This window comes from Epinephelus moara, chromosome 22, assembly GCF_006386435.1.
Source record: "Epinephelus moara isolate mb chromosome 22, YSFRI_EMoa_1.0, whole genome shotgun sequence".
Taxonomy (NCBI): domain Eukaryota; kingdom Metazoa; phylum Chordata; class Actinopteri; order Perciformes; family Serranidae; genus Epinephelus; species Epinephelus moara.
The window spans coordinates 21198430-21216470 of record NC_065527.1 but is presented as its reverse complement, the minus strand read 5'-3'; the positions used below and the strand labels follow the sequence as shown (position 1 = coordinate 21216470).

General features: G+C 38.9%; 1 protein-coding gene across 1 annotated transcript; it reads right to left on the bottom strand.

Annotated features, from left to right (window-relative positions):
- Nucleotides 1-1284: 1284 nt before the first annotated feature.
- slc39a4 (solute carrier family 39 member 4) lies at nt 1285-12746 on the bottom strand. The gene is made up of 12 exons (XM_050033867.1): nt 12015-12746; nt 9294-9656; nt 7045-7243; nt 6624-6790; nt 6220-6394; nt 5569-5741; nt 5172-5369; nt 4898-5002; nt 4249-4303; nt 3983-4135; nt 2601-2788; nt 1285-2511 (listed from the first exon to the last, which is right to left on the bottom strand). Exons 1-12 carry the CDS (start codon nt 12213-12215, stop codon nt 2383-2385), a joined length of 2106 nt encoding a protein of 701 aa, XP_049889824.1. The 5' UTR covers nt 12216-12746; the 3' UTR covers nt 1285-2382.
- Between the last annotated feature and the right edge of the window lie 5295 nt (nt 12747-18041).

Sequence of the window (18041 nt, the reverse complement as noted above, 5' to 3'; positions counted from 1 at the left end):
GTTTTTACATACAGTGAGCTCCTAAATAGAAATTTCTGTCTTTGTTGACTTGTTTTTTACTCATATTAACACATTCAGTTCATTGTTTTACCTTTTTCTTTTGAAAAGCACCTGGACTTTAGAAAAACAAGTAAAATATTTATTTTCTTGATACTGTTATCTACTTTGACTTTGGACTAGGTGAGGCTTCATGATATGGCCCAGTTGTGTCTCCCAGTTCTAGTCAACTACAGCATCTTTTTACAAGAAAATATTCAGGTTAAGATTAAAAAAAACCCTTTTATTCCAATGTGGTGTAACTTATATACCTAACTACTAACTAATTTACATTAGGTATGCCTTGTTTAGGTGAATTTTAGTGAATTTTACAGGATCTGTAAGAGTTAATCTTTTGGTAATGGTAACAAAGACCATCTGGCCACTTCAAGCAAAAAAAATGGTCACCTTCTTTGTGAATGTCCAATCTGTGTTGGTGGTAAATGTCATCGATATAATCAATGAATTCCTGTGTGTACTATATTGACCGCAAAAGCAAAAGTTTGCAGCTGTTGCTCTTCTAACATCTAGCACCGTCATCATGCAACAGTGGCGTAGTTGGGAGGCAAGACAAAACTACAGGCTGATTTTCCACCTCTGGGTAGCCAGGATATGTGCCCTCAGACAAGGATACAATATGAGGATACATTTTACAGTATTTTTCTTAACAGTGGTTTATCTGTATTTATTCGAGCCAGAGTCTACGGCAGAAGAAATGTCATGGAGACTGCCAAGGCTGTGGCTACCATGCAAAAGAAAATGGCTGATGGGGACCCTGAAGAACCTGAGCTCCCAAGAGAAAACACAACTGGTTTTGCCTTTGCTCAAATTGCCCTTTGATACTAAACAGAACTGAATAATTCTGCTGCAATGAATTTCAGCATGGGCAGTTTTTGTTGGATGCTATCACTGACACCAGTAGAGCCCTGAGAGAGCCCATGTGTGCACTACTAGTGAAAGTGAAACCATGAAAGTTTTATTCCTCACTTCGACAGAGGAGTGCAGGAAACCTTCTTTCAGGTTCTCGAAGTTCAACAAGAAAAGGCGAACAACACTAGCAGTGACGAGGGGTCAGATGACCGTTGAGTGAGTATTTTTGTCAGCTAATGCTATGTTTTGGTTTTGAGGGGTGTCAGAAGTTCACGTGCAATGCATCACTGGACACATAGGCACTGCCAGTACGGCTCTGCGAGAACTGCACAGCAGGAGAACTGTGCCTTCTTGGTCAATAAAGCACTCAGTGAGAAATTAATTGCATCTGTTAACTATATTTACCATCAACACTGATTGGACATCAACATAAAAGATGGTGAATTTTCTCGTTAAGGCTTTTTACTCCAGGGGTCTTATCGTGGCTATTTATGAGTAAGCCCATAAACACCCTGTCACGGGGATGCCCTGTGACCTCTAATGGTAAAAGACAAACACACACAATGCTTGTCCACCTCCAGGCACTTTCACACACCATCTAGCCGGCAGGTGTCTGGGGTTGGTAATTAGCACAATTAAGGTTGAAACCTGGTAGTTGTAGGTGTGTAGTTGTTTTGGTGCTTCAGTGTCACAGGCACATTTACATGAAGTCAGGAAGAAAAGTCTGACAATATTGTGGTTTTAAATCTCTTTATTTGACTAATTCTTTTGTGTGTCTCACCTCTCCTCTAGACTGCACTTGGCCAACCTCTGGTTTGGACTCAGGAACTGCCAAACCAGACCCCGCCCATTTGGATTCCTTTTATAGTCAAGTTCCTGGGGGAATGTGCCAAGTGTAGTATGGATGAGGGGGAGTTTTGGGGAGATATTTGTGCAAGTGTTGATTTTGAGCAGTTTAGGAACATTTTTACTCTTTTGGAGTGTGTAGCAATGTTTTTCACTGTTGGCTTATAAAAAGTAGTCTGAAGAGTATGAATTAATCACTGCTGATTGTTGATTGATTTATTAATTGTATTTCCCATGTGTAGGAGGAGCTACTGTCTATATATGCAGGAGTTGGAAGCTTCTCTCGAGTTTCTGAGATCTGTCTAGCAAGCCGGCCACAGCGGCTGTTACTGCCAGGGGCCCAAACTTAAAGGGGGCATAGCCCGGTGCAGAGTTGATTTTTGTTTTAGTTTTTCTTCAGTTTTGGCCAGCTGAACTGCACTGTACATATTGCTGCACCTAACCCACTGCTGGAAAAAAAAGGGAAATAAAAAAATTGGACTGTTGAACAGTTTAAAGTCCTCTTCCTTTTGCCTTCACCGCTCGACCAACCTTACACACCCAATCATGTTACTGAGAATGTCATTCAAAGATTTTACAATCTGCATAGGTTAAACCAATAGACTTAAGTGAGTCTTGACTGTCCATATTTTAAAAGTTGATTCTCTCCTCATAAAGTGACATCAACAACAGAATACCCCACCCGCTCAGAAGGCCGATGTTCTGCAGAAAAAACATCTTCCAGGGACTCTTGTTGCTGATGTGGACCATAGTGGGGAGCTGGAAGGAGAAAGAGAAGAGATAGAGGTTCTTATTTGTATGCCAGCTACAGTTGTCTGGTAAATAGGTCCATGAACACAAATACTCACCATATCAGCCAGACCCACATACAAGAAGAGCCCTGCAGTAATGGCAGCTATCCACTGTTTGGTGGCAAGGTCAGTGGCCACAGACAGAGCGATGTACAGACCGATAAATGAGGTCATGGCACTGCCAATATTTAAAAGCAACGCCTTGCGGACAGACATACCACTGTGGAGCAAAATGGCAAAATCACCTGGAGGGAAACAAGAGCAACAAGTTGATGTTATGAAATCTTTGGTGAAAAATGATCAAACCAGATACTGCCTTACTTTGCATGTGTGTATAACACAATGTCAGAATAAAAGTTGGCATTGTACTTTTCTGCAAACCACAGATAGGTTACATTTGTACTTTTCATACGTAGCGGATACTGTATGTTGAAACTTAATGTTTCTGTGTATTGTATTAGAAGCTTTCTAACTGACTGTCCTCAGTAGTAGTAGTAGTTTTCTACTCAAAAGACCTTGTTTTAAATACTGGGGCGCCACAAGGCTGTGTGCTGTCACCACTGCTGTTTTCCATTTACACAAATGAAATAGCCGTTTACAGAAGTATTGGCAAGCTGTTCAAATATGCAGATGATGTGGCTCTTGTTAGCCTTCTCCTGAAAGACAATGCAGTGCATGAAGAGGCTCACTTCAGCCAGGTCACTGTACTTCAGGACTGGTGTCTGGTAAGAAAACTAGAAATGAATGTGACTGAAAAAAAGAACTTATAATACAAACAAAACCAAGAGGAACCAGTTACATCCTCCCTGTCACACTCAATAACCAGCCTGTAGAAAAAGTGGAAAATGTTTAATTCAGAAAAAGGCCTAACATGGAACACCCAAACGGATTGTGCTGTTTACATATCTGGTATCAATCAGAATATTGCCATATTTGGAATAAAAGTGGAATATTAGTCTGTACATGTTTGTACCTAGTAATAGTGTTTAGTCAGGAATCTGAGAGGCTTTTGCGTTAACAACAACAAAACAACATAGCATGCCAACATGAGTGCAGTGAACAAAAACAAACACTCTGAGATTGTTTATATTGCAGGGAAGGTGACTGGCAAGTCACAGAAACAACCGCAGCATATCTGTCAGTGCTGTACTCAGGAATGCCAAGCATTTAATTGCAGATACCTCACGTCCATTACACTCAGAGTTTGAGCTGCTTCTATCTATCCATCAGTCATCTTATTGCTGCTACCTGTGTATGTGCACTGTTATATCTTGTATACTGCTTGGCAGCTGTCTCACCTACGTGTCACACCAAACATCACTTAAGAAATGTTGACATGATACGTATGAACCATACAAATGTAACATATCTGTAGTTTGCATTGATGTAAAATGCCAACATTTTATTCTGGCAACTGGACTGGTGTGTGTGTTCTTTACCCAGTTCATGTGGTAGTTCATGGCAGAGCACAGCCAGTGATGTGGCCAGACCAGACTTCCATGACAGGGAGAAAGCTGCGCCTATCGCTAATCCATCTGCAAAATTGTGGATCCCGTCACCAATGGTTATCATATAAGGCAGCAGGCGCTGTTCTGTAGAGGCAGACAAAGTAATAGTTAGTGGTGAAATAGCCACAATGCTTAGCACTATTATCACAATTTAATGATAGCATACTTGTTTTCGTATTGTAAATAACTTTACTCACGTCTGGTGCGGCCTTTTGACTCTGAAAGTGGTTTATCATTGTCTTCACAGTCAACCTGAAATATAAATTCAGTAACAAGTCCTGTTATTGTCATAAAATGTGTTTTAACACAGCTTTTCAGTTTCAAATTTTTACATAGTGTTAGCTGAAGTAGCTGAGGGTTTCTCACACACACTAAAGCAGCTCACAGTCATTTTAACAGGAGATAGTATTTGCACCAGGAGACACTTTGTGTACAGAGATTTAGTGGATTCCATGAGGCTGTAATGTGTCTCCATCATTTCTAAAACACAAGTTTTGGTTGACAGGTCTTACACCTTTTATTTGTACTATAGACCGAATCACTGTGATGTAGACCACTGACAATTGATTTGAATTGAACTTGAATACATGCAAAATGCATGCACATTTGCCTAAACCTCACATTTCAAATCGCTGTGTAAACTATATATTTTGATATCTTTGCTGCTGTTAAACATGGTCTCCTTGTACTCCAATTCATCAAAAATGTTGTCTCCTTTTGGATTCTGTTTACTGTGGAGGCATGCAATAATTCTTCAAGAATTCAACCTTGCACAGGGTGGGTAACTGATATAAAAATGATAATTTCCTGGGTGAGGTACTCCTTAAATATATGTCTGTTTCTCACCAGGTCTACTCTTAGCGCTGACTGTGACTTCTCTTTTTTTTCCCTCTCCTGTTGATACATCTCTAAAACCCTCCCATGGTCACAGTGGTGAGGCTCTGAGTCTTCCTAAAAAGAGAGAGAAACACAGGGTGAAAAGAATAGGGTGGTATATTAGGCAAGTATAAGATTGTGAACTTCACCTAGAAAGTTTAGAAATGGTGTGTAAGCTTTATGTGTGTCAAATTATATTCCTAACAGGTTTATCAGTATTAGCATGGTATTTTTTTTCTCTTACCCCATGATGATGTTGATGATGGTGATGACTTTCTTTATATGCAATCAGAGAGAAGATCGTCTCCATCAGATAAAAGTAATAGATCCCCCCAATCATAACCAAAATCTTGTAAATGTGGTCTGGAGTTTCTTCCTGGTGATGGTCATGTGAGTGCGTCTGGTCGCCGGTGTTGTCTGAGTGCACATGTAAACCTAGAAACTGCACACAGACCAAAAGAAGAAGTCAAAATGAGTATATGCTGCATGAAAAGAAGCCATGATTGTTAATGTCACGACAAAAATAATACGTCTTGGTGTCCTAGTGATTATGAAGAATACCATACAGCCACAACGTCCTCAAACTTAGGCAGACTTTCAGCTTTGAGGTGTGAAAAAAAACAACTTGTTAAATCACTCACCATGGGTATCAGGTGCAGTAAGGCATCTCCAGTCAATGAACCTACTGCCAGGCTGATGCAAAACTGGATACACAACTGGAACACACTGGTGCAGGAGGTACACAGCAGCACCACAATGCCAAACAGGGATGTCAGTGTTATCAAAGTATTGGCAATGGTTGCATAGATGTATCCTGTAAGGCAAAGAGAGAATAGAAGAGGGGGGTAAAGGTCAGATATCAAGATGTCAAGCAGAGATAGACTTCATCTTTGGAAGTGTTCCCTGGACTTCTTATATGAGATATAAATGTAAAGTGATTCTTTATAAAAATCTGGTCATTCTGCCCTGATGATAAGGTGGACAAAACCTTGACTTAAAGGCTTGTGAATCAGAAGTAGCTTTCAAGTAGAATTACTGCCTACTGGGGGCATACATGGTTGTACGCTGCATCAAGCAATCTCTTGTACCCATTTTTCTTGGCTAGTGAGACCTTTGGTCTCCTGCCAGATGGCAACAGCTGATGGTGCGGTCATTTTAGACCTAGGTTACCTTTTTTGGTTATGGACTGGTTGTACAGCTTCCGGAGTTGCAATTGTTTATTCCCAATGATCATGCTGGCCTGGTTAACCACCTAGGTCTCTGCCTCAGTCTTTCAGAACACATACACTTACTCTCACTCTCGGTGAGCCCATCTGATATTGGTGGTTCTGTGATGTCTGCACATACTCCACTCAGGATCTGCTGGATGAGCGCAGGGCTGAGCCGGGCCAAGTTGGACCGACCTAGGCTAGAGCTGTTGTCTGCAAGACCGTAGATCAGGACCAGCTCTTCAGCTGAGAAACAGACCTGGAAGAAAGTAAAGTGAAACATTTAAACACAAATTGCTGTTATGTTAAGACTGGGGTGCAGTCGTGCAGTTTTCTGTAAAGTTTAATGAAAACAAAGAATTTGCTAATTTAACATGAAGTGAAATCCATCAGAAAACACCTGTAGCTATTTGTTACTTTGACACATCACCTTTTCATACACACCTGTCTGAATATTGGTGTAAAAACCCTTGCGTTAGTATATATACCTGATCCCAGGTGGTATTTTCTTCATGACCCTCATGATGTTCATGGCTGCTTCTCTTCCTCCGTCTCAAACCACTATGATCGTGATCAGCGTGTTCATCTTCCTGGTGTTCGTGTCCATGTCCGTGGTCAGGTCCGAGGTTCAGACTCGTCATGAGAGTCTCCAAATCTACAGAACACAAATAAAACCTGCACTTGAGCAAAACTAGCCTGGTAAGACCATCATGGTAAACAAAAAGGAATTCATTCATCAACTAAACATTTATATAGCCAACTGTTTAAAGTAATTTACCTCTGAAAGATATGCACAGCATGTACAGGTGGTTATGCTTAAATATGTAGGGTCTGGGTTTTCATATGATGAATCGCCCTGCAGCTCTATCCTTGTGTCCATGTTTTTTTGTGTTTCTGAAAGACATTTACCCTCAATGGTGAAATTCTCTGACCCCAGATGGTCCAAGATGTAGTTCAGGAAGAAGCTCTCCTCAGGGAGGGAGGGGCTGAAGCAGTGACCCTTCAAGGCGTGATACAGAACTCGGCCCAAAACTGCACCCACTTCCTGTCCCTGGTCTGGTGATGATGTGCTAACCTCTGCCATGATGTCGCTGGCTGATACACAGCTCTGAGTACCATGGCGATAAAGGAGAGGAGGGACAAATAGAAGAAGTTTGGACATAATCAAAGAGAGTTTTACTCACTGACTCAATTTAGAGCTTTAAAGGTTCTGTATGTAACTTTCAGAAAATCTTTGTCTTTAGTGACACGTCTCTCTGAGGCTGTTTAGTGAACTGCAGTCAGCATCCTCCATACCCATGTGCGAGCACCTGCATCAGTCACAACAGGGCTTTCTGCCAGAAAGGGATTTCTTAGTTAAGGTTCATGTCTAAGGGCTGCTGTTAAACTGCACCTACTTGGGGCAACAAAGAATTTGTCTTGGGTGTGTCGGTACAATAAACAAACTAGAAAAAAAAAGATATGTGTTGAATGATCAGTGCTCAAGGACTGAAATGTTTGCTGCTGTTGTTACTCACTCTTGATCTTTTTTTTGCACTTCTGCACCTTTTTTTTGTACACAGATGTCTTAAACAAATAGTCTATTTTTGCATTGATCTCAGCCTGTGGACCTTTTTGTGGCCTTCTAGCCCAGTTACATTGGTATGTGATATCTCCTCTGCCGTCCTTTCTGGTTTTGTTAAGGTTCACCACAATCTTTGAATTTTCCCAGAGAATTCATCCCGAGTCCTTTACTTAGAAGTCATTCCACAGGCTTCTATAGACAACCAAGATATTTGGGGAAGGTCTCAGTTTCTAAGTTACATTACAATCAGCTCAAGTGCTGGCAATAAAAACAGACTACTACATGTGAAAAGTTACATATAATACCTTCAAGTATTTTTCAAGCAAAAAAGCAGTCCCCAGTACCAGCTTCCCAGCTGGAAGGATCTTATGCTCTTTTTGTCTTTAGGTGATTCTGAATGGGATATCTTTTTTGTGATCAAATATTTTCTTTTTATTGGAAATCTTGGAAACATGGACAGTCATAAATTACATTTTACAAAATTGGGAGTGAATGGGATATCTTAATGTTTTGGATTGTTGCATGGCCAAAAGAAGCATTTTTTTTATGTTACCTTGAGCTACCACAAAGTGTCTCTGATGGTTTGTGCAGATTAGTTGTTGCAGCCCCAACTCAGTTTGCTTTTGTCTGAAAGGTTTGCCAGATAGCTAAATACATTGCGCAATACTTTGGACACAATTTCATTTTGTGGAATATTTATTATCAGGTTTGGGAAGGTGATTCAGTTATGTACAGAACCAGTCAAAAGTTTGGAAACACTTTGTCCATTCAAGTAAATGGTAAAATGAGTCCAAACATTTGAAAATACTCAAGAATGCTTTCTTACAGATCTTTTTTTAAAAGTTATTTGGCTAACTTGTTGATCCTTATTCACAAAATACACAATGGAGCCAGTGTCTGCACTGTAGTAAAACACCTTTTTATAGCTTTGTCTACAGTAAGCAGAACAAAGACACTTAAACAGTTTACCAGAGCTAATTTGAATTTAAACTCAGTCTGCATTATATTTCTCACAATACAGCAGTACCAGACATTTAAAGAGGGCACGTTTTTTTTTCATGATGATGGCTTCTATGGTGATGTGGCCGTGCACAGGGCAAAGCCTAGTAGGTCTACTGCTGGCATCACCCTGTATGATAAGATATGTTGAGTGATAAACTGCTACAATCTTAGTAAAGCATACCCTGGAGGGAAAATACACTACATAAGTCATATGAATAATCTGTGTCAGAGAGCAAGGAAGATTGTCATCACTGATTTACTGGTGGCAATTATGGTGCCAATTTTATGTAGCCTAAAGCATGAGGCATCGTTGCATAATCTATATCACTCATTGCCAACCTTTTTTTGCTGGTGACATTTTAAACTAGAGCCAGCCAAACAATATCTTCAGGTCACACCTTGTCATAGATCTGTGATAAGCAATTTAGAGTTGGCTAATGTCTCCTTCTTAAGTAGTTTAAGTTGAGTTTTGGCGAGGTGAAACTTCAGTATTTGACAAAAAAAGAAAAAGATTTGAGAAGTTTTTGTGTTATTGTTGTGTTTTCTTATTTGCTGTCTTATTACAAATATCTTATTGTAGCATGATGTTTACCTCTTTGTCTGAGGGCTCATAGTGCTCCTGAAGCTCTTGAAGCAGCACTTTTAACTCATGAACATCTATGTGCTCATGGTCGTGCTCATGGTCATGGTTGTGGTCGTGGTCGTGCTCATGGTCCTGGTGCGGCCCCTGATGTGTGATTTTATGTACGAATTGTTCAGCCTCCTGTCCCCACCTCCCCTGCCTCACTGAGGTGCAGACCAGACCAGGAGATGAGACGTACAGGATGCATCCAGCAGCGAGGGCGGTGAATTGAGATGAACTTATAGTTATGTTTTTTCTGCCTTTTCCAGTTTCATCCTGTCCATGGGTGGAGTAGTTGCTGATCAGCTGGTGAACAGCATCTGTTAGATCACACTGCATACATAGAAAAACACATACAGATCTCATATGACTTAATTGTTAAATTAAGCACACGGTTAGATGAACTTAGAAAAAAATGCACATTGCATTAACAGCAACCTGTGGCCTGTATCAGCTACTTGTATTGCCTTTCTACAATATAAATCAGTATACAATATCTGCTGACAACTACTGATCTTGATTCAGAAACTGAGACAGGAGGAAAGATGATAATTGAGTAACAAAATATAAACTGATAATGCCTGATGAGGTGTCCATTATCAGGAATTAGCCTAATGGACGACCTTTTGCGTCCACTGACGCGATTAATTCCTGACTGTGGAAACAAGGGCATTATAGCCTACTGTGGTCACTTGTCAAAGAAAAGAAAAACACCAGTCAGTTATATTTTCAATTTTTTTTTTTCATAAGCCATAACTTAGTTTATCTGGTAACACCCACAGTTTTTACAATCCAGAACAGTCATTACCACCCCATTAGGTTATTAGCCTATGCAATGGAAACGTTGTCCACCACTCCAGTAAATAGGACAAGCCTTAGATATGACTTAACATTGAGAGATATTTTTATCATTCTCTATTTCAGCTCATTAAACACTTTGGCCTGGTTTTGAGCAAGAGAGCTACATCAAAAACAAGGTTGCTGTCCAGTCATGTCATTGTCCCCAAAGCATAATCAAGATTTTCACGTACAAAGATTGGCCATGTGCAGGCTGTTGTTGGCCTAAGAAGCGAGTTGAACAGTGAGTGGGATGTGAGATGGTCGCTAATGTGATGCAAAGTATCAGTAAATTCAGAGAGCCAGTGTACTTCTTGCAGCTTGTGTGTTACAGTCGCCATCCAGTGGTGTTCAGAGGATGTGGCATTGAAAAAACTACATTCAGTGCAAATAGGACACATTAATAAAAATCAGTAAAATGTAAACAGAGAATTTAGCTTTTTTCTTTTTACTGACCTCTAGTTTTATTAAGTCATAGATATGTTTTTTCAGGCTTTCACATACTCTCTAAGATCTTTGCTCCACCCTCAATACAATACTGAGGAATGGAATTTGGTTTGTGGTGATCAGTTCATCTGAATCTCGGCCTTCACTTTGAACAGTTTTCATTCTAACTGAGCTGAGGATATTGTCTTTATGAAAACTTTTCCTGATGTATCTTGTATATGTTATTTTTTTATTGCTTTGAGGAAGACAAATTACATTTTATTCAGTTGTATTTGAATGGAGGCAGAAGAGGACTTATGGCTCAGAACATCACATAAAACCCAAACTATCTGCCTGCATGGATAAATAGCAGTAGTAGAGGTAAGTGGAAAAAACACATTATTGTGATTAGGGTGAACTGTTCCTTTAAACAGACAAAAATGGAGCGGTTAAGAGCCAGGGTCAAACTAGGACTCCTTGGCATCTGTCATAGCATTATAGACTTCACCTGTGATTTATTATTTTATTGCACCTCTTGAACGTTTTAATCACCTTCTGTAGCACCTCTAACAATTCACATTATGAGTTTTTGTCACTGCACTTTAACGGCTTCATTTGATGCCAGTTCTCTTCAGCAAAATCAGTCTAAGCGTGTTCTTATTTAATCTCGTCTTTTGTCCCTCATGTTCCCCAGCAGCCATCTGAGTTGTTGAACAGCAGATACTTATCAGCCATGCACTGTCCATTCATGCAGATTGCAGCTAACACGCAGGAAGTTGAGGGACTTCACTTTCATTCACTCTGACAAAGTGAACTAGTCTAACAGACTTTGGTAATCATTTTGGAAAATTGCAAAATGGGAAGAGAGATAATAGATAGGCCTAGGTCATAGACTTGGCAATCTTATGAAGTCCATTTTATCAAATATTTGCCCTGATAAACTGACTGAAAGCTCGACTTTATCATTAAATAGCCTAGTAAAGCAAATTTTATTGGCAATGTTCAGAAAATCACTGACAAGTCAAGTCCACATACAGTACAGTAGCCAGACTGAATTCACTGTCAAACTTAGTCATACTAATACTAGCCTATTGATAAAAAATAATAGTAATCCCACTCACTGTTAAATTCGACATATACAATACACTAAATATTTCAGTAAAAAAAATCCTCCACTGAGCAACTTGTTTTATATTCGCAGCCTAATCCAGGTGTTTATTTATTTAATTAAATTTATGTATTTCCTTTAACAAGAGTTTGTTTAAAGTAAAGAAAAAGCTTTAAGAATTATATCAAGAAATCCGCCTCAACAGTGTGACCGCGGATCAGCAGCTACAGGTGATAAGTTTTGGACCTCGACCTCTCTCCGCAGCACCCGCAGTCACCCACCTGTCTCTGTAACCGACTGCACAACCTAATAAAACTTACCTTTTCACACGACACTTCGCCGCATTGCACACGTTTCTCCAGTGTATTAAAGACAGAGCCGAGGGACTCCGTGGTCAGATACTGCTGTCCAGGAGCCACAATGCTGAGCACAGCCCTGTACGCGTCCTCCACACCGGGAGACACCGCAACGGAACCGAACAAACCCAAACTGGCAAGAATCAGCAGCCCGGAGAAAAACATCTTCAAACTTTACTTTAAAAACTTTTTGTGTAAAAATGGATCAATTAAAAAGGAAAAAAGGAACACAATCGGCAGATAGCAGCTTATACAGTGCTAAGGTATTTCACAGTGACATTGAGCTGTACAGAGCTCAGCTCACACCTTTTATCTGTTTTAAAACCACTGCACCTTCACTGGACCTGGATTGTGATTGGCTGAGAGGTGGCTAGCGCTGACGATTAAACTCTTTGTCACCTGTACAGAGAAGGCCTCTTCAACATGCCTTCATGTAGACGATCAGATTTGTTTTTTTCCGTGTTGGCTGGGGCCAAAAACAAAAGAAAAGAAAACAAAAACAAAATACAATAAAAATTGAATGTTAATTTGTCAGTGTTAATTGATACAAAGGTCTTTGTATTGGTGAAAATATCAAAAGCTAGCCATATAATTAGCTTCTGCACACATTTATCAAAAAGGGACATGGGGCTCATACCATATGGATTAAAAACCTCTAATTTACTAATCTCCACTGTAGTTTGGGTGCATTTACGTGCACATAAGTATCCTGGTTATATGTTCCACATAAACACCATATTCTGGTTTCAGAAACATAGATAAGCTAGCATCCCACTTTTAAGAAACCTTATGCTTGATGGAGCAGGCTATGCCATAAAATTAGGAGAAAAAAAAAAGTATAGAATGCCTTCGAAAAAAGTCATGGTAAGTTATGCCATGAAAATGTCCACAAAAAGGTCACAGTTAGGCATAAAAATGTCATACTATAGAATGCAATCAATAGGTCATAGTATCCCATAATTTTTTTTTATGTATGTCTTGCAAAATGTCATAAAAAAGGTAATGGTATAGTACCTTTAAAATTTTCAAAAAAGAATTGTATGTCAAAAAATGACAAAAATGTCATGAATAGTATGCCATGCAAAATGTTAGAATATTACGTGATAAAAACAAAATTGTAGTAAACTCATACAATGAAATAGAATTAAAAATGTCATGGTATAGTTTGCCTTTAAAATGTCATATATATTGGGGCATCAGTGGGTTAGTGGATAGAGCAGGCGCCCCATGTACAAGGCTGCTGCCACAGGGGCCCGTGTTCAACTCCAGCCCGTGGCCACCTCCTGCATGTCACCCCCCCTCCCTCTCCCCACCCCCACACTTGCCTGCCCTGTCAATGAAAGGCCAAAATGCCCCCAAAAAATAACTTAAAAAAATGTCATATATAATACGTCTTAAAAAATTAAATGAAAAAGTACTAAATTCATTGTGAAGTCATGAATCAACTAACAAATCTGCCACTACCACTGCTGCTATTACTACTAGCCTACTACAAATAACAGTAATCGCACTTGCTGGTTATGGTATGGTATGATTAGATAAATAATTGTGACAAACGTACATTAGAGATTTTCAGATTTTGGGTGGAGCCAAGTGTGATCCAAGTCAAAATGTTTAATTCTTATATTCCATTAATCTCACATGATGAAGTGTAACTTCATGAGCAAATTGTCCTACTACACTGAAAAAGTGCATGAAGATTCTCATTAACAAATCCACTGTAACAATGTGACTCAGCAGTTACAGGTGATAACTTCTGGACCTTGACCTCTCTCCGCAGTACCTGCAGTCACCCACCTGCCTCTGTAACCAGCTGCAGAGACTAATAAAAATTGCACATGACACTTCACCGCACTGCACACATTTCTCCAGTGTATTAAAGACAGAGCCGAGGGACTCCCTGATAAGATACTGCTGTCCAGGAGATACGACGCTGAGCACACCGGGAGACCCCACAACGGAGCCGAACAAACCCAAACTGGCAGGAATCAGCAGCACAAAAAACATCTTGAAGGTCTAGTGTGTACGATTTAGTGACATCTAGCGTTTAGTTGAGATTGCAAGCAATTGAAACTTTTTCGGTGTGAAGTTTTCCTTGTAGGCTTTCTCCAACACTCTCTGACAGAAATCTATTAATTTTAACCCAAACCACGACCCTTTTCCTAACCTTGACCAAGAGAAAATTTGTCCCAACTGCTGTGCCAAGCATGTAGGAGAACTACAGTGGCCATCACAAAAACTAGAAGGTCCCTATCTAGAGCCAGTGTTTAGTTTGTCTGATCTGGGCTACTGTAGAAACAAAATGGTGGACCCACTGAAAGAGGACCCACTCTGTATGGAGCTATAAAGGGCTCATTCTAAGGTGACAAAAACACAGTGATTCCTATTTTCAGGTAACTATATACAAATGAAAACATAGTCATGAATATTATATACCATTTCTGCCAATATATCCCCCTAATTCCTACACACTGGACCCTTAAAATGTCCTTTTTTTAAATTCAAAAAGAAAGTAGCTATTGCGTTAGTGTTAGGCAATCTTTTTACTGCCAAAAGTATGTGAACATCTTTGTCCAAACGAATAATGCCAACATTATCTTCTCAAGAGTGACTCTACAGACAGAAACAGACAGATGTTGTAAATCATTGCCTGACATTGAACACCAAGGTGTTCTATGATTTCACACTTCCCAGTAGCTGTGTACATTTTCATGTAAAATGATGAAGCAACCAACTTGCGTAATTTTACTGGCTACAGTTGAAGGAAAGTAACTCTACCAAAGAACTTTCCGAGAAGTTATTGGACTGAATGTAAGATATAAAGACAAAGGACAATGGTTACAGAATAAGTCTGTTATTGTCTCCTTTTGAAAAGAATTAAGTGCTGAGTCAGTGGCACGGGGAAATCACAAATTTACAAAAATGATGGACGAATGCTTTTTAATATTAAAGGCACAAATATAGAGTTCTAAGCTTATACATTTAATGTAGGATTTTTCCCCCTGTGGGTTTCTGCTACAGCCCATCAACTTCTGACTGTTACTGTTTGACTCAAAACGTTGTACAACACACTATCATCAGTACAGAGCTTGACAGTCTGTCCATGGTGGGAGTTAACCACAAAAACACTGACTCAAGGGCTATGAATGCGGTTTCACAAGTCAATTAAAATGCCAGGAACAGACTGTATTTCCTTATGTCTTTTGGATCTAAGTTGTCCAAGAACAATAAAGATTACACAAAGTGCAAAACAATGATGATACTGTTTCTTTTTCTTGTGATAAACTTTCTATTTGATCACGTGAAAATTGTTGTGCACAAATTACAGACACGGATTCTTGCATATACAAACAGCATTTAACAAAAATTATGTACATATCCTCATTGCCTTGCAAAAAATGAAAGTAAAACAAAATTAAATGTGTAATGTGTGACACATTATATTTGTGCAATGAAAGAGAACTAACAAGGATATCCCAAGCTTCTACAGTGGCTGCCCATGCTTTATGAATTACAGCTAATGGTCTTTCTATGAGAGCAATATCCCTAAAATAATTCAACAATTAATTTATTGATGGAGGCTCAGAGGAGAACCACGAGTGTCTCATGGTCCTCTTGGTGGCAGTTAAGCATGCAGGTATGATTTTCCTGAGGGCTAACCTTCAGAATAGTTTCAAGACACTTTAGCCACCTTGGACTAGAGATTAGAAAGCTATAGAGGGGCATTCCTGGAAGAGAGGAAGGTCTGTACCAACAGTATTCTGGCTTCATTTATTTCAGTTTGTTTGGACTATCTGTGAGCTTCATCTCAAAGTGTATGGTGTGGCATAAATAATGTATGCATAAACTTAAAGTGGATGAGCTGTTGTGCTGTTTCTTTCTTTTATATATATCTATATATATATATATATATATATATATATATATATATATAACATAAATATGTAAGCCCAAATATTGTCCCAGTCCAAGATCATGTCCTTTGTGGGTCACAATTCCAGGACTAATTCACCCCCAGAGTATTAGCAGGTTTAGGGAGTCATTATACTGTAAATGGTGGACACAAATCAAAGCCAAAAGCATAGCATGTCAAAAAAACAAAAAACAAAAACAAAAAATGTCATAGTAAAGTATGTCATAAAAAAAATGTAGTATGGTGTGTCGTAAAAAGAAGTCATACTTTAGTATGTCATAAAAAAATAATCATAGCATGCCATGAAATATGCCATAGTATGGCATGCAATACAATTGCCATTAAAATCTCAAAATAAAGTGTCATGAAAAATACATTATAGTAATACATTAAAATGTCATAAAAATGTTTGCCACAAAAAATATCATAGTATAGTATGTCAATAATGTCACTGTATAGTTTGCCATTAAATATGGTATATAGTATAAAAAGTAATAAAGTAATAAAATAATAGTCATAGTATAGTATGTCATAGAAAAAATGCCATAAAAAGTCAAAGTATGTCACTGAAAAATCATGTAATAGTAAGCCATTATAATGTCATAGTCAGATGGTCAGCCAGCTGTCATACAAAATTTCTTAATATCGGATGTCATAAAAAATATCAATATATTGTATTGTCATAGAAATATCATAGTACAGTGTGTGTAAAAATATCATAACACATGTCATAGTATTGTATGCCATCAAATGGCAGAAAAAAATGTCATATAATATATCATCAAGAAATAAATGTGAGATGGAAAAATATATACCATGTTGTTTAAATATGTACTGTATTTTCTTTACAGCTAACAATCATCAGTCTTTTATTAAACCATATCTGTCTACACATGAATGTGACACTGTCACTATGATGCCTTCAATAAAGAGATCTCAAACATCAGTGTGTGTGTGTGTGTGTGTGTGTGTGTGTGTGTGTGTGTGTGTGTGTATCTTTCTGTATTAACCAGCAGATGGTGCAGCCGCTCTGTGTAATCACAGGATATAATGCCATTCTGACTGTAACTCTGACAACAACAATGACAATAATAATAAAAACTAACTTCATCACTGCATGAAGTCAAGAATGACTCAGACTCTGAGTTAATTGCAGGAGAAATTTGGTGCTCTTTAGTTCTGTAGCCATGTAGGTGTTTGACCAAAATGACTGGCAACAGTAAAAGTTTAATTCCGACAATATGCTCTGTGTATATGCCGACACATGAGTGACCCACCAGTTCATTTCTCTGTCTCTACAAATGTATAAATCCATACCTGTTATGACTATAATATTGCTTTGTTTGTATTTGGTTATCTGGTGTGGTGAGATCCAAGGATTTTGACATCTCTGAACTGAAATCATGTCGACAGTCGCTCGCTGACGGCCTCAGAAACCACTGAAGGGAAGGATATTGAGTTGATTGGCTGCACATCACTTCACACACATGAACAGACAGCAACACACACACATGCTCCCTTATGGCATGGGACCCCGGACATCTGCCTCTGCTGTATGCCCAACATACACACACACACACACACACACACACACACACACACTGCTAATCTTTGAGACAAAACACACACTGTCCAGTGACCTCTTTTTACACCCCCCATCGTCATGTCACTCTCTGTTATGTTGTCTGTCATGCGAACCTGTAGATGTTCTCAACACACACATTCATCAAGTCCCACACGGTTGACACACACAGACACAATCTCTGTTATAGGTCACTGTATGAGTTTTTCATTGTACTGTACATAATCACACATGCAAACACATCTCATCATATTAGTGTGTCTGCTTGCTAAAACATGAAGTGATATATTACATTTGTCTTTGTTATTTATTTCTACCTTCTGCTTCTTTTTTAAATTCATATGTTTATGACAAACAGACAACAAGAACAAACAATAACAACCACAATGATAAGCACAAATCACAAGACAAATAATACAACAAAAAATAAACACAAATCTCACCAAAATTCAAACATACAATCGAACTGTACATCCTCAACACATATATCCCCCTG

Coding starts and splice junctions, on each gene's coding strand:
- slc39a4 (XM_050033867.1), bottom strand. CDS start 12,215: ATGTTTTTCTCCGGGCTGCTGATTCTTGCCAGTTTGGGTTTGTTCGGT. Junction 7,244..9,293: donor ATGAGCCCTCAGACAAAGAG/GTAAACATCATG, acceptor CATGGTACTCAG/AGCTGTGTATCAGCCAGCGA. Junction 6,791..7,044: donor AGAGAATTTCACCATTGAGG/GTAAATGTCTTT, acceptor TGTGTTCTGTAG/ATTTGGAGACTCTCATGACG.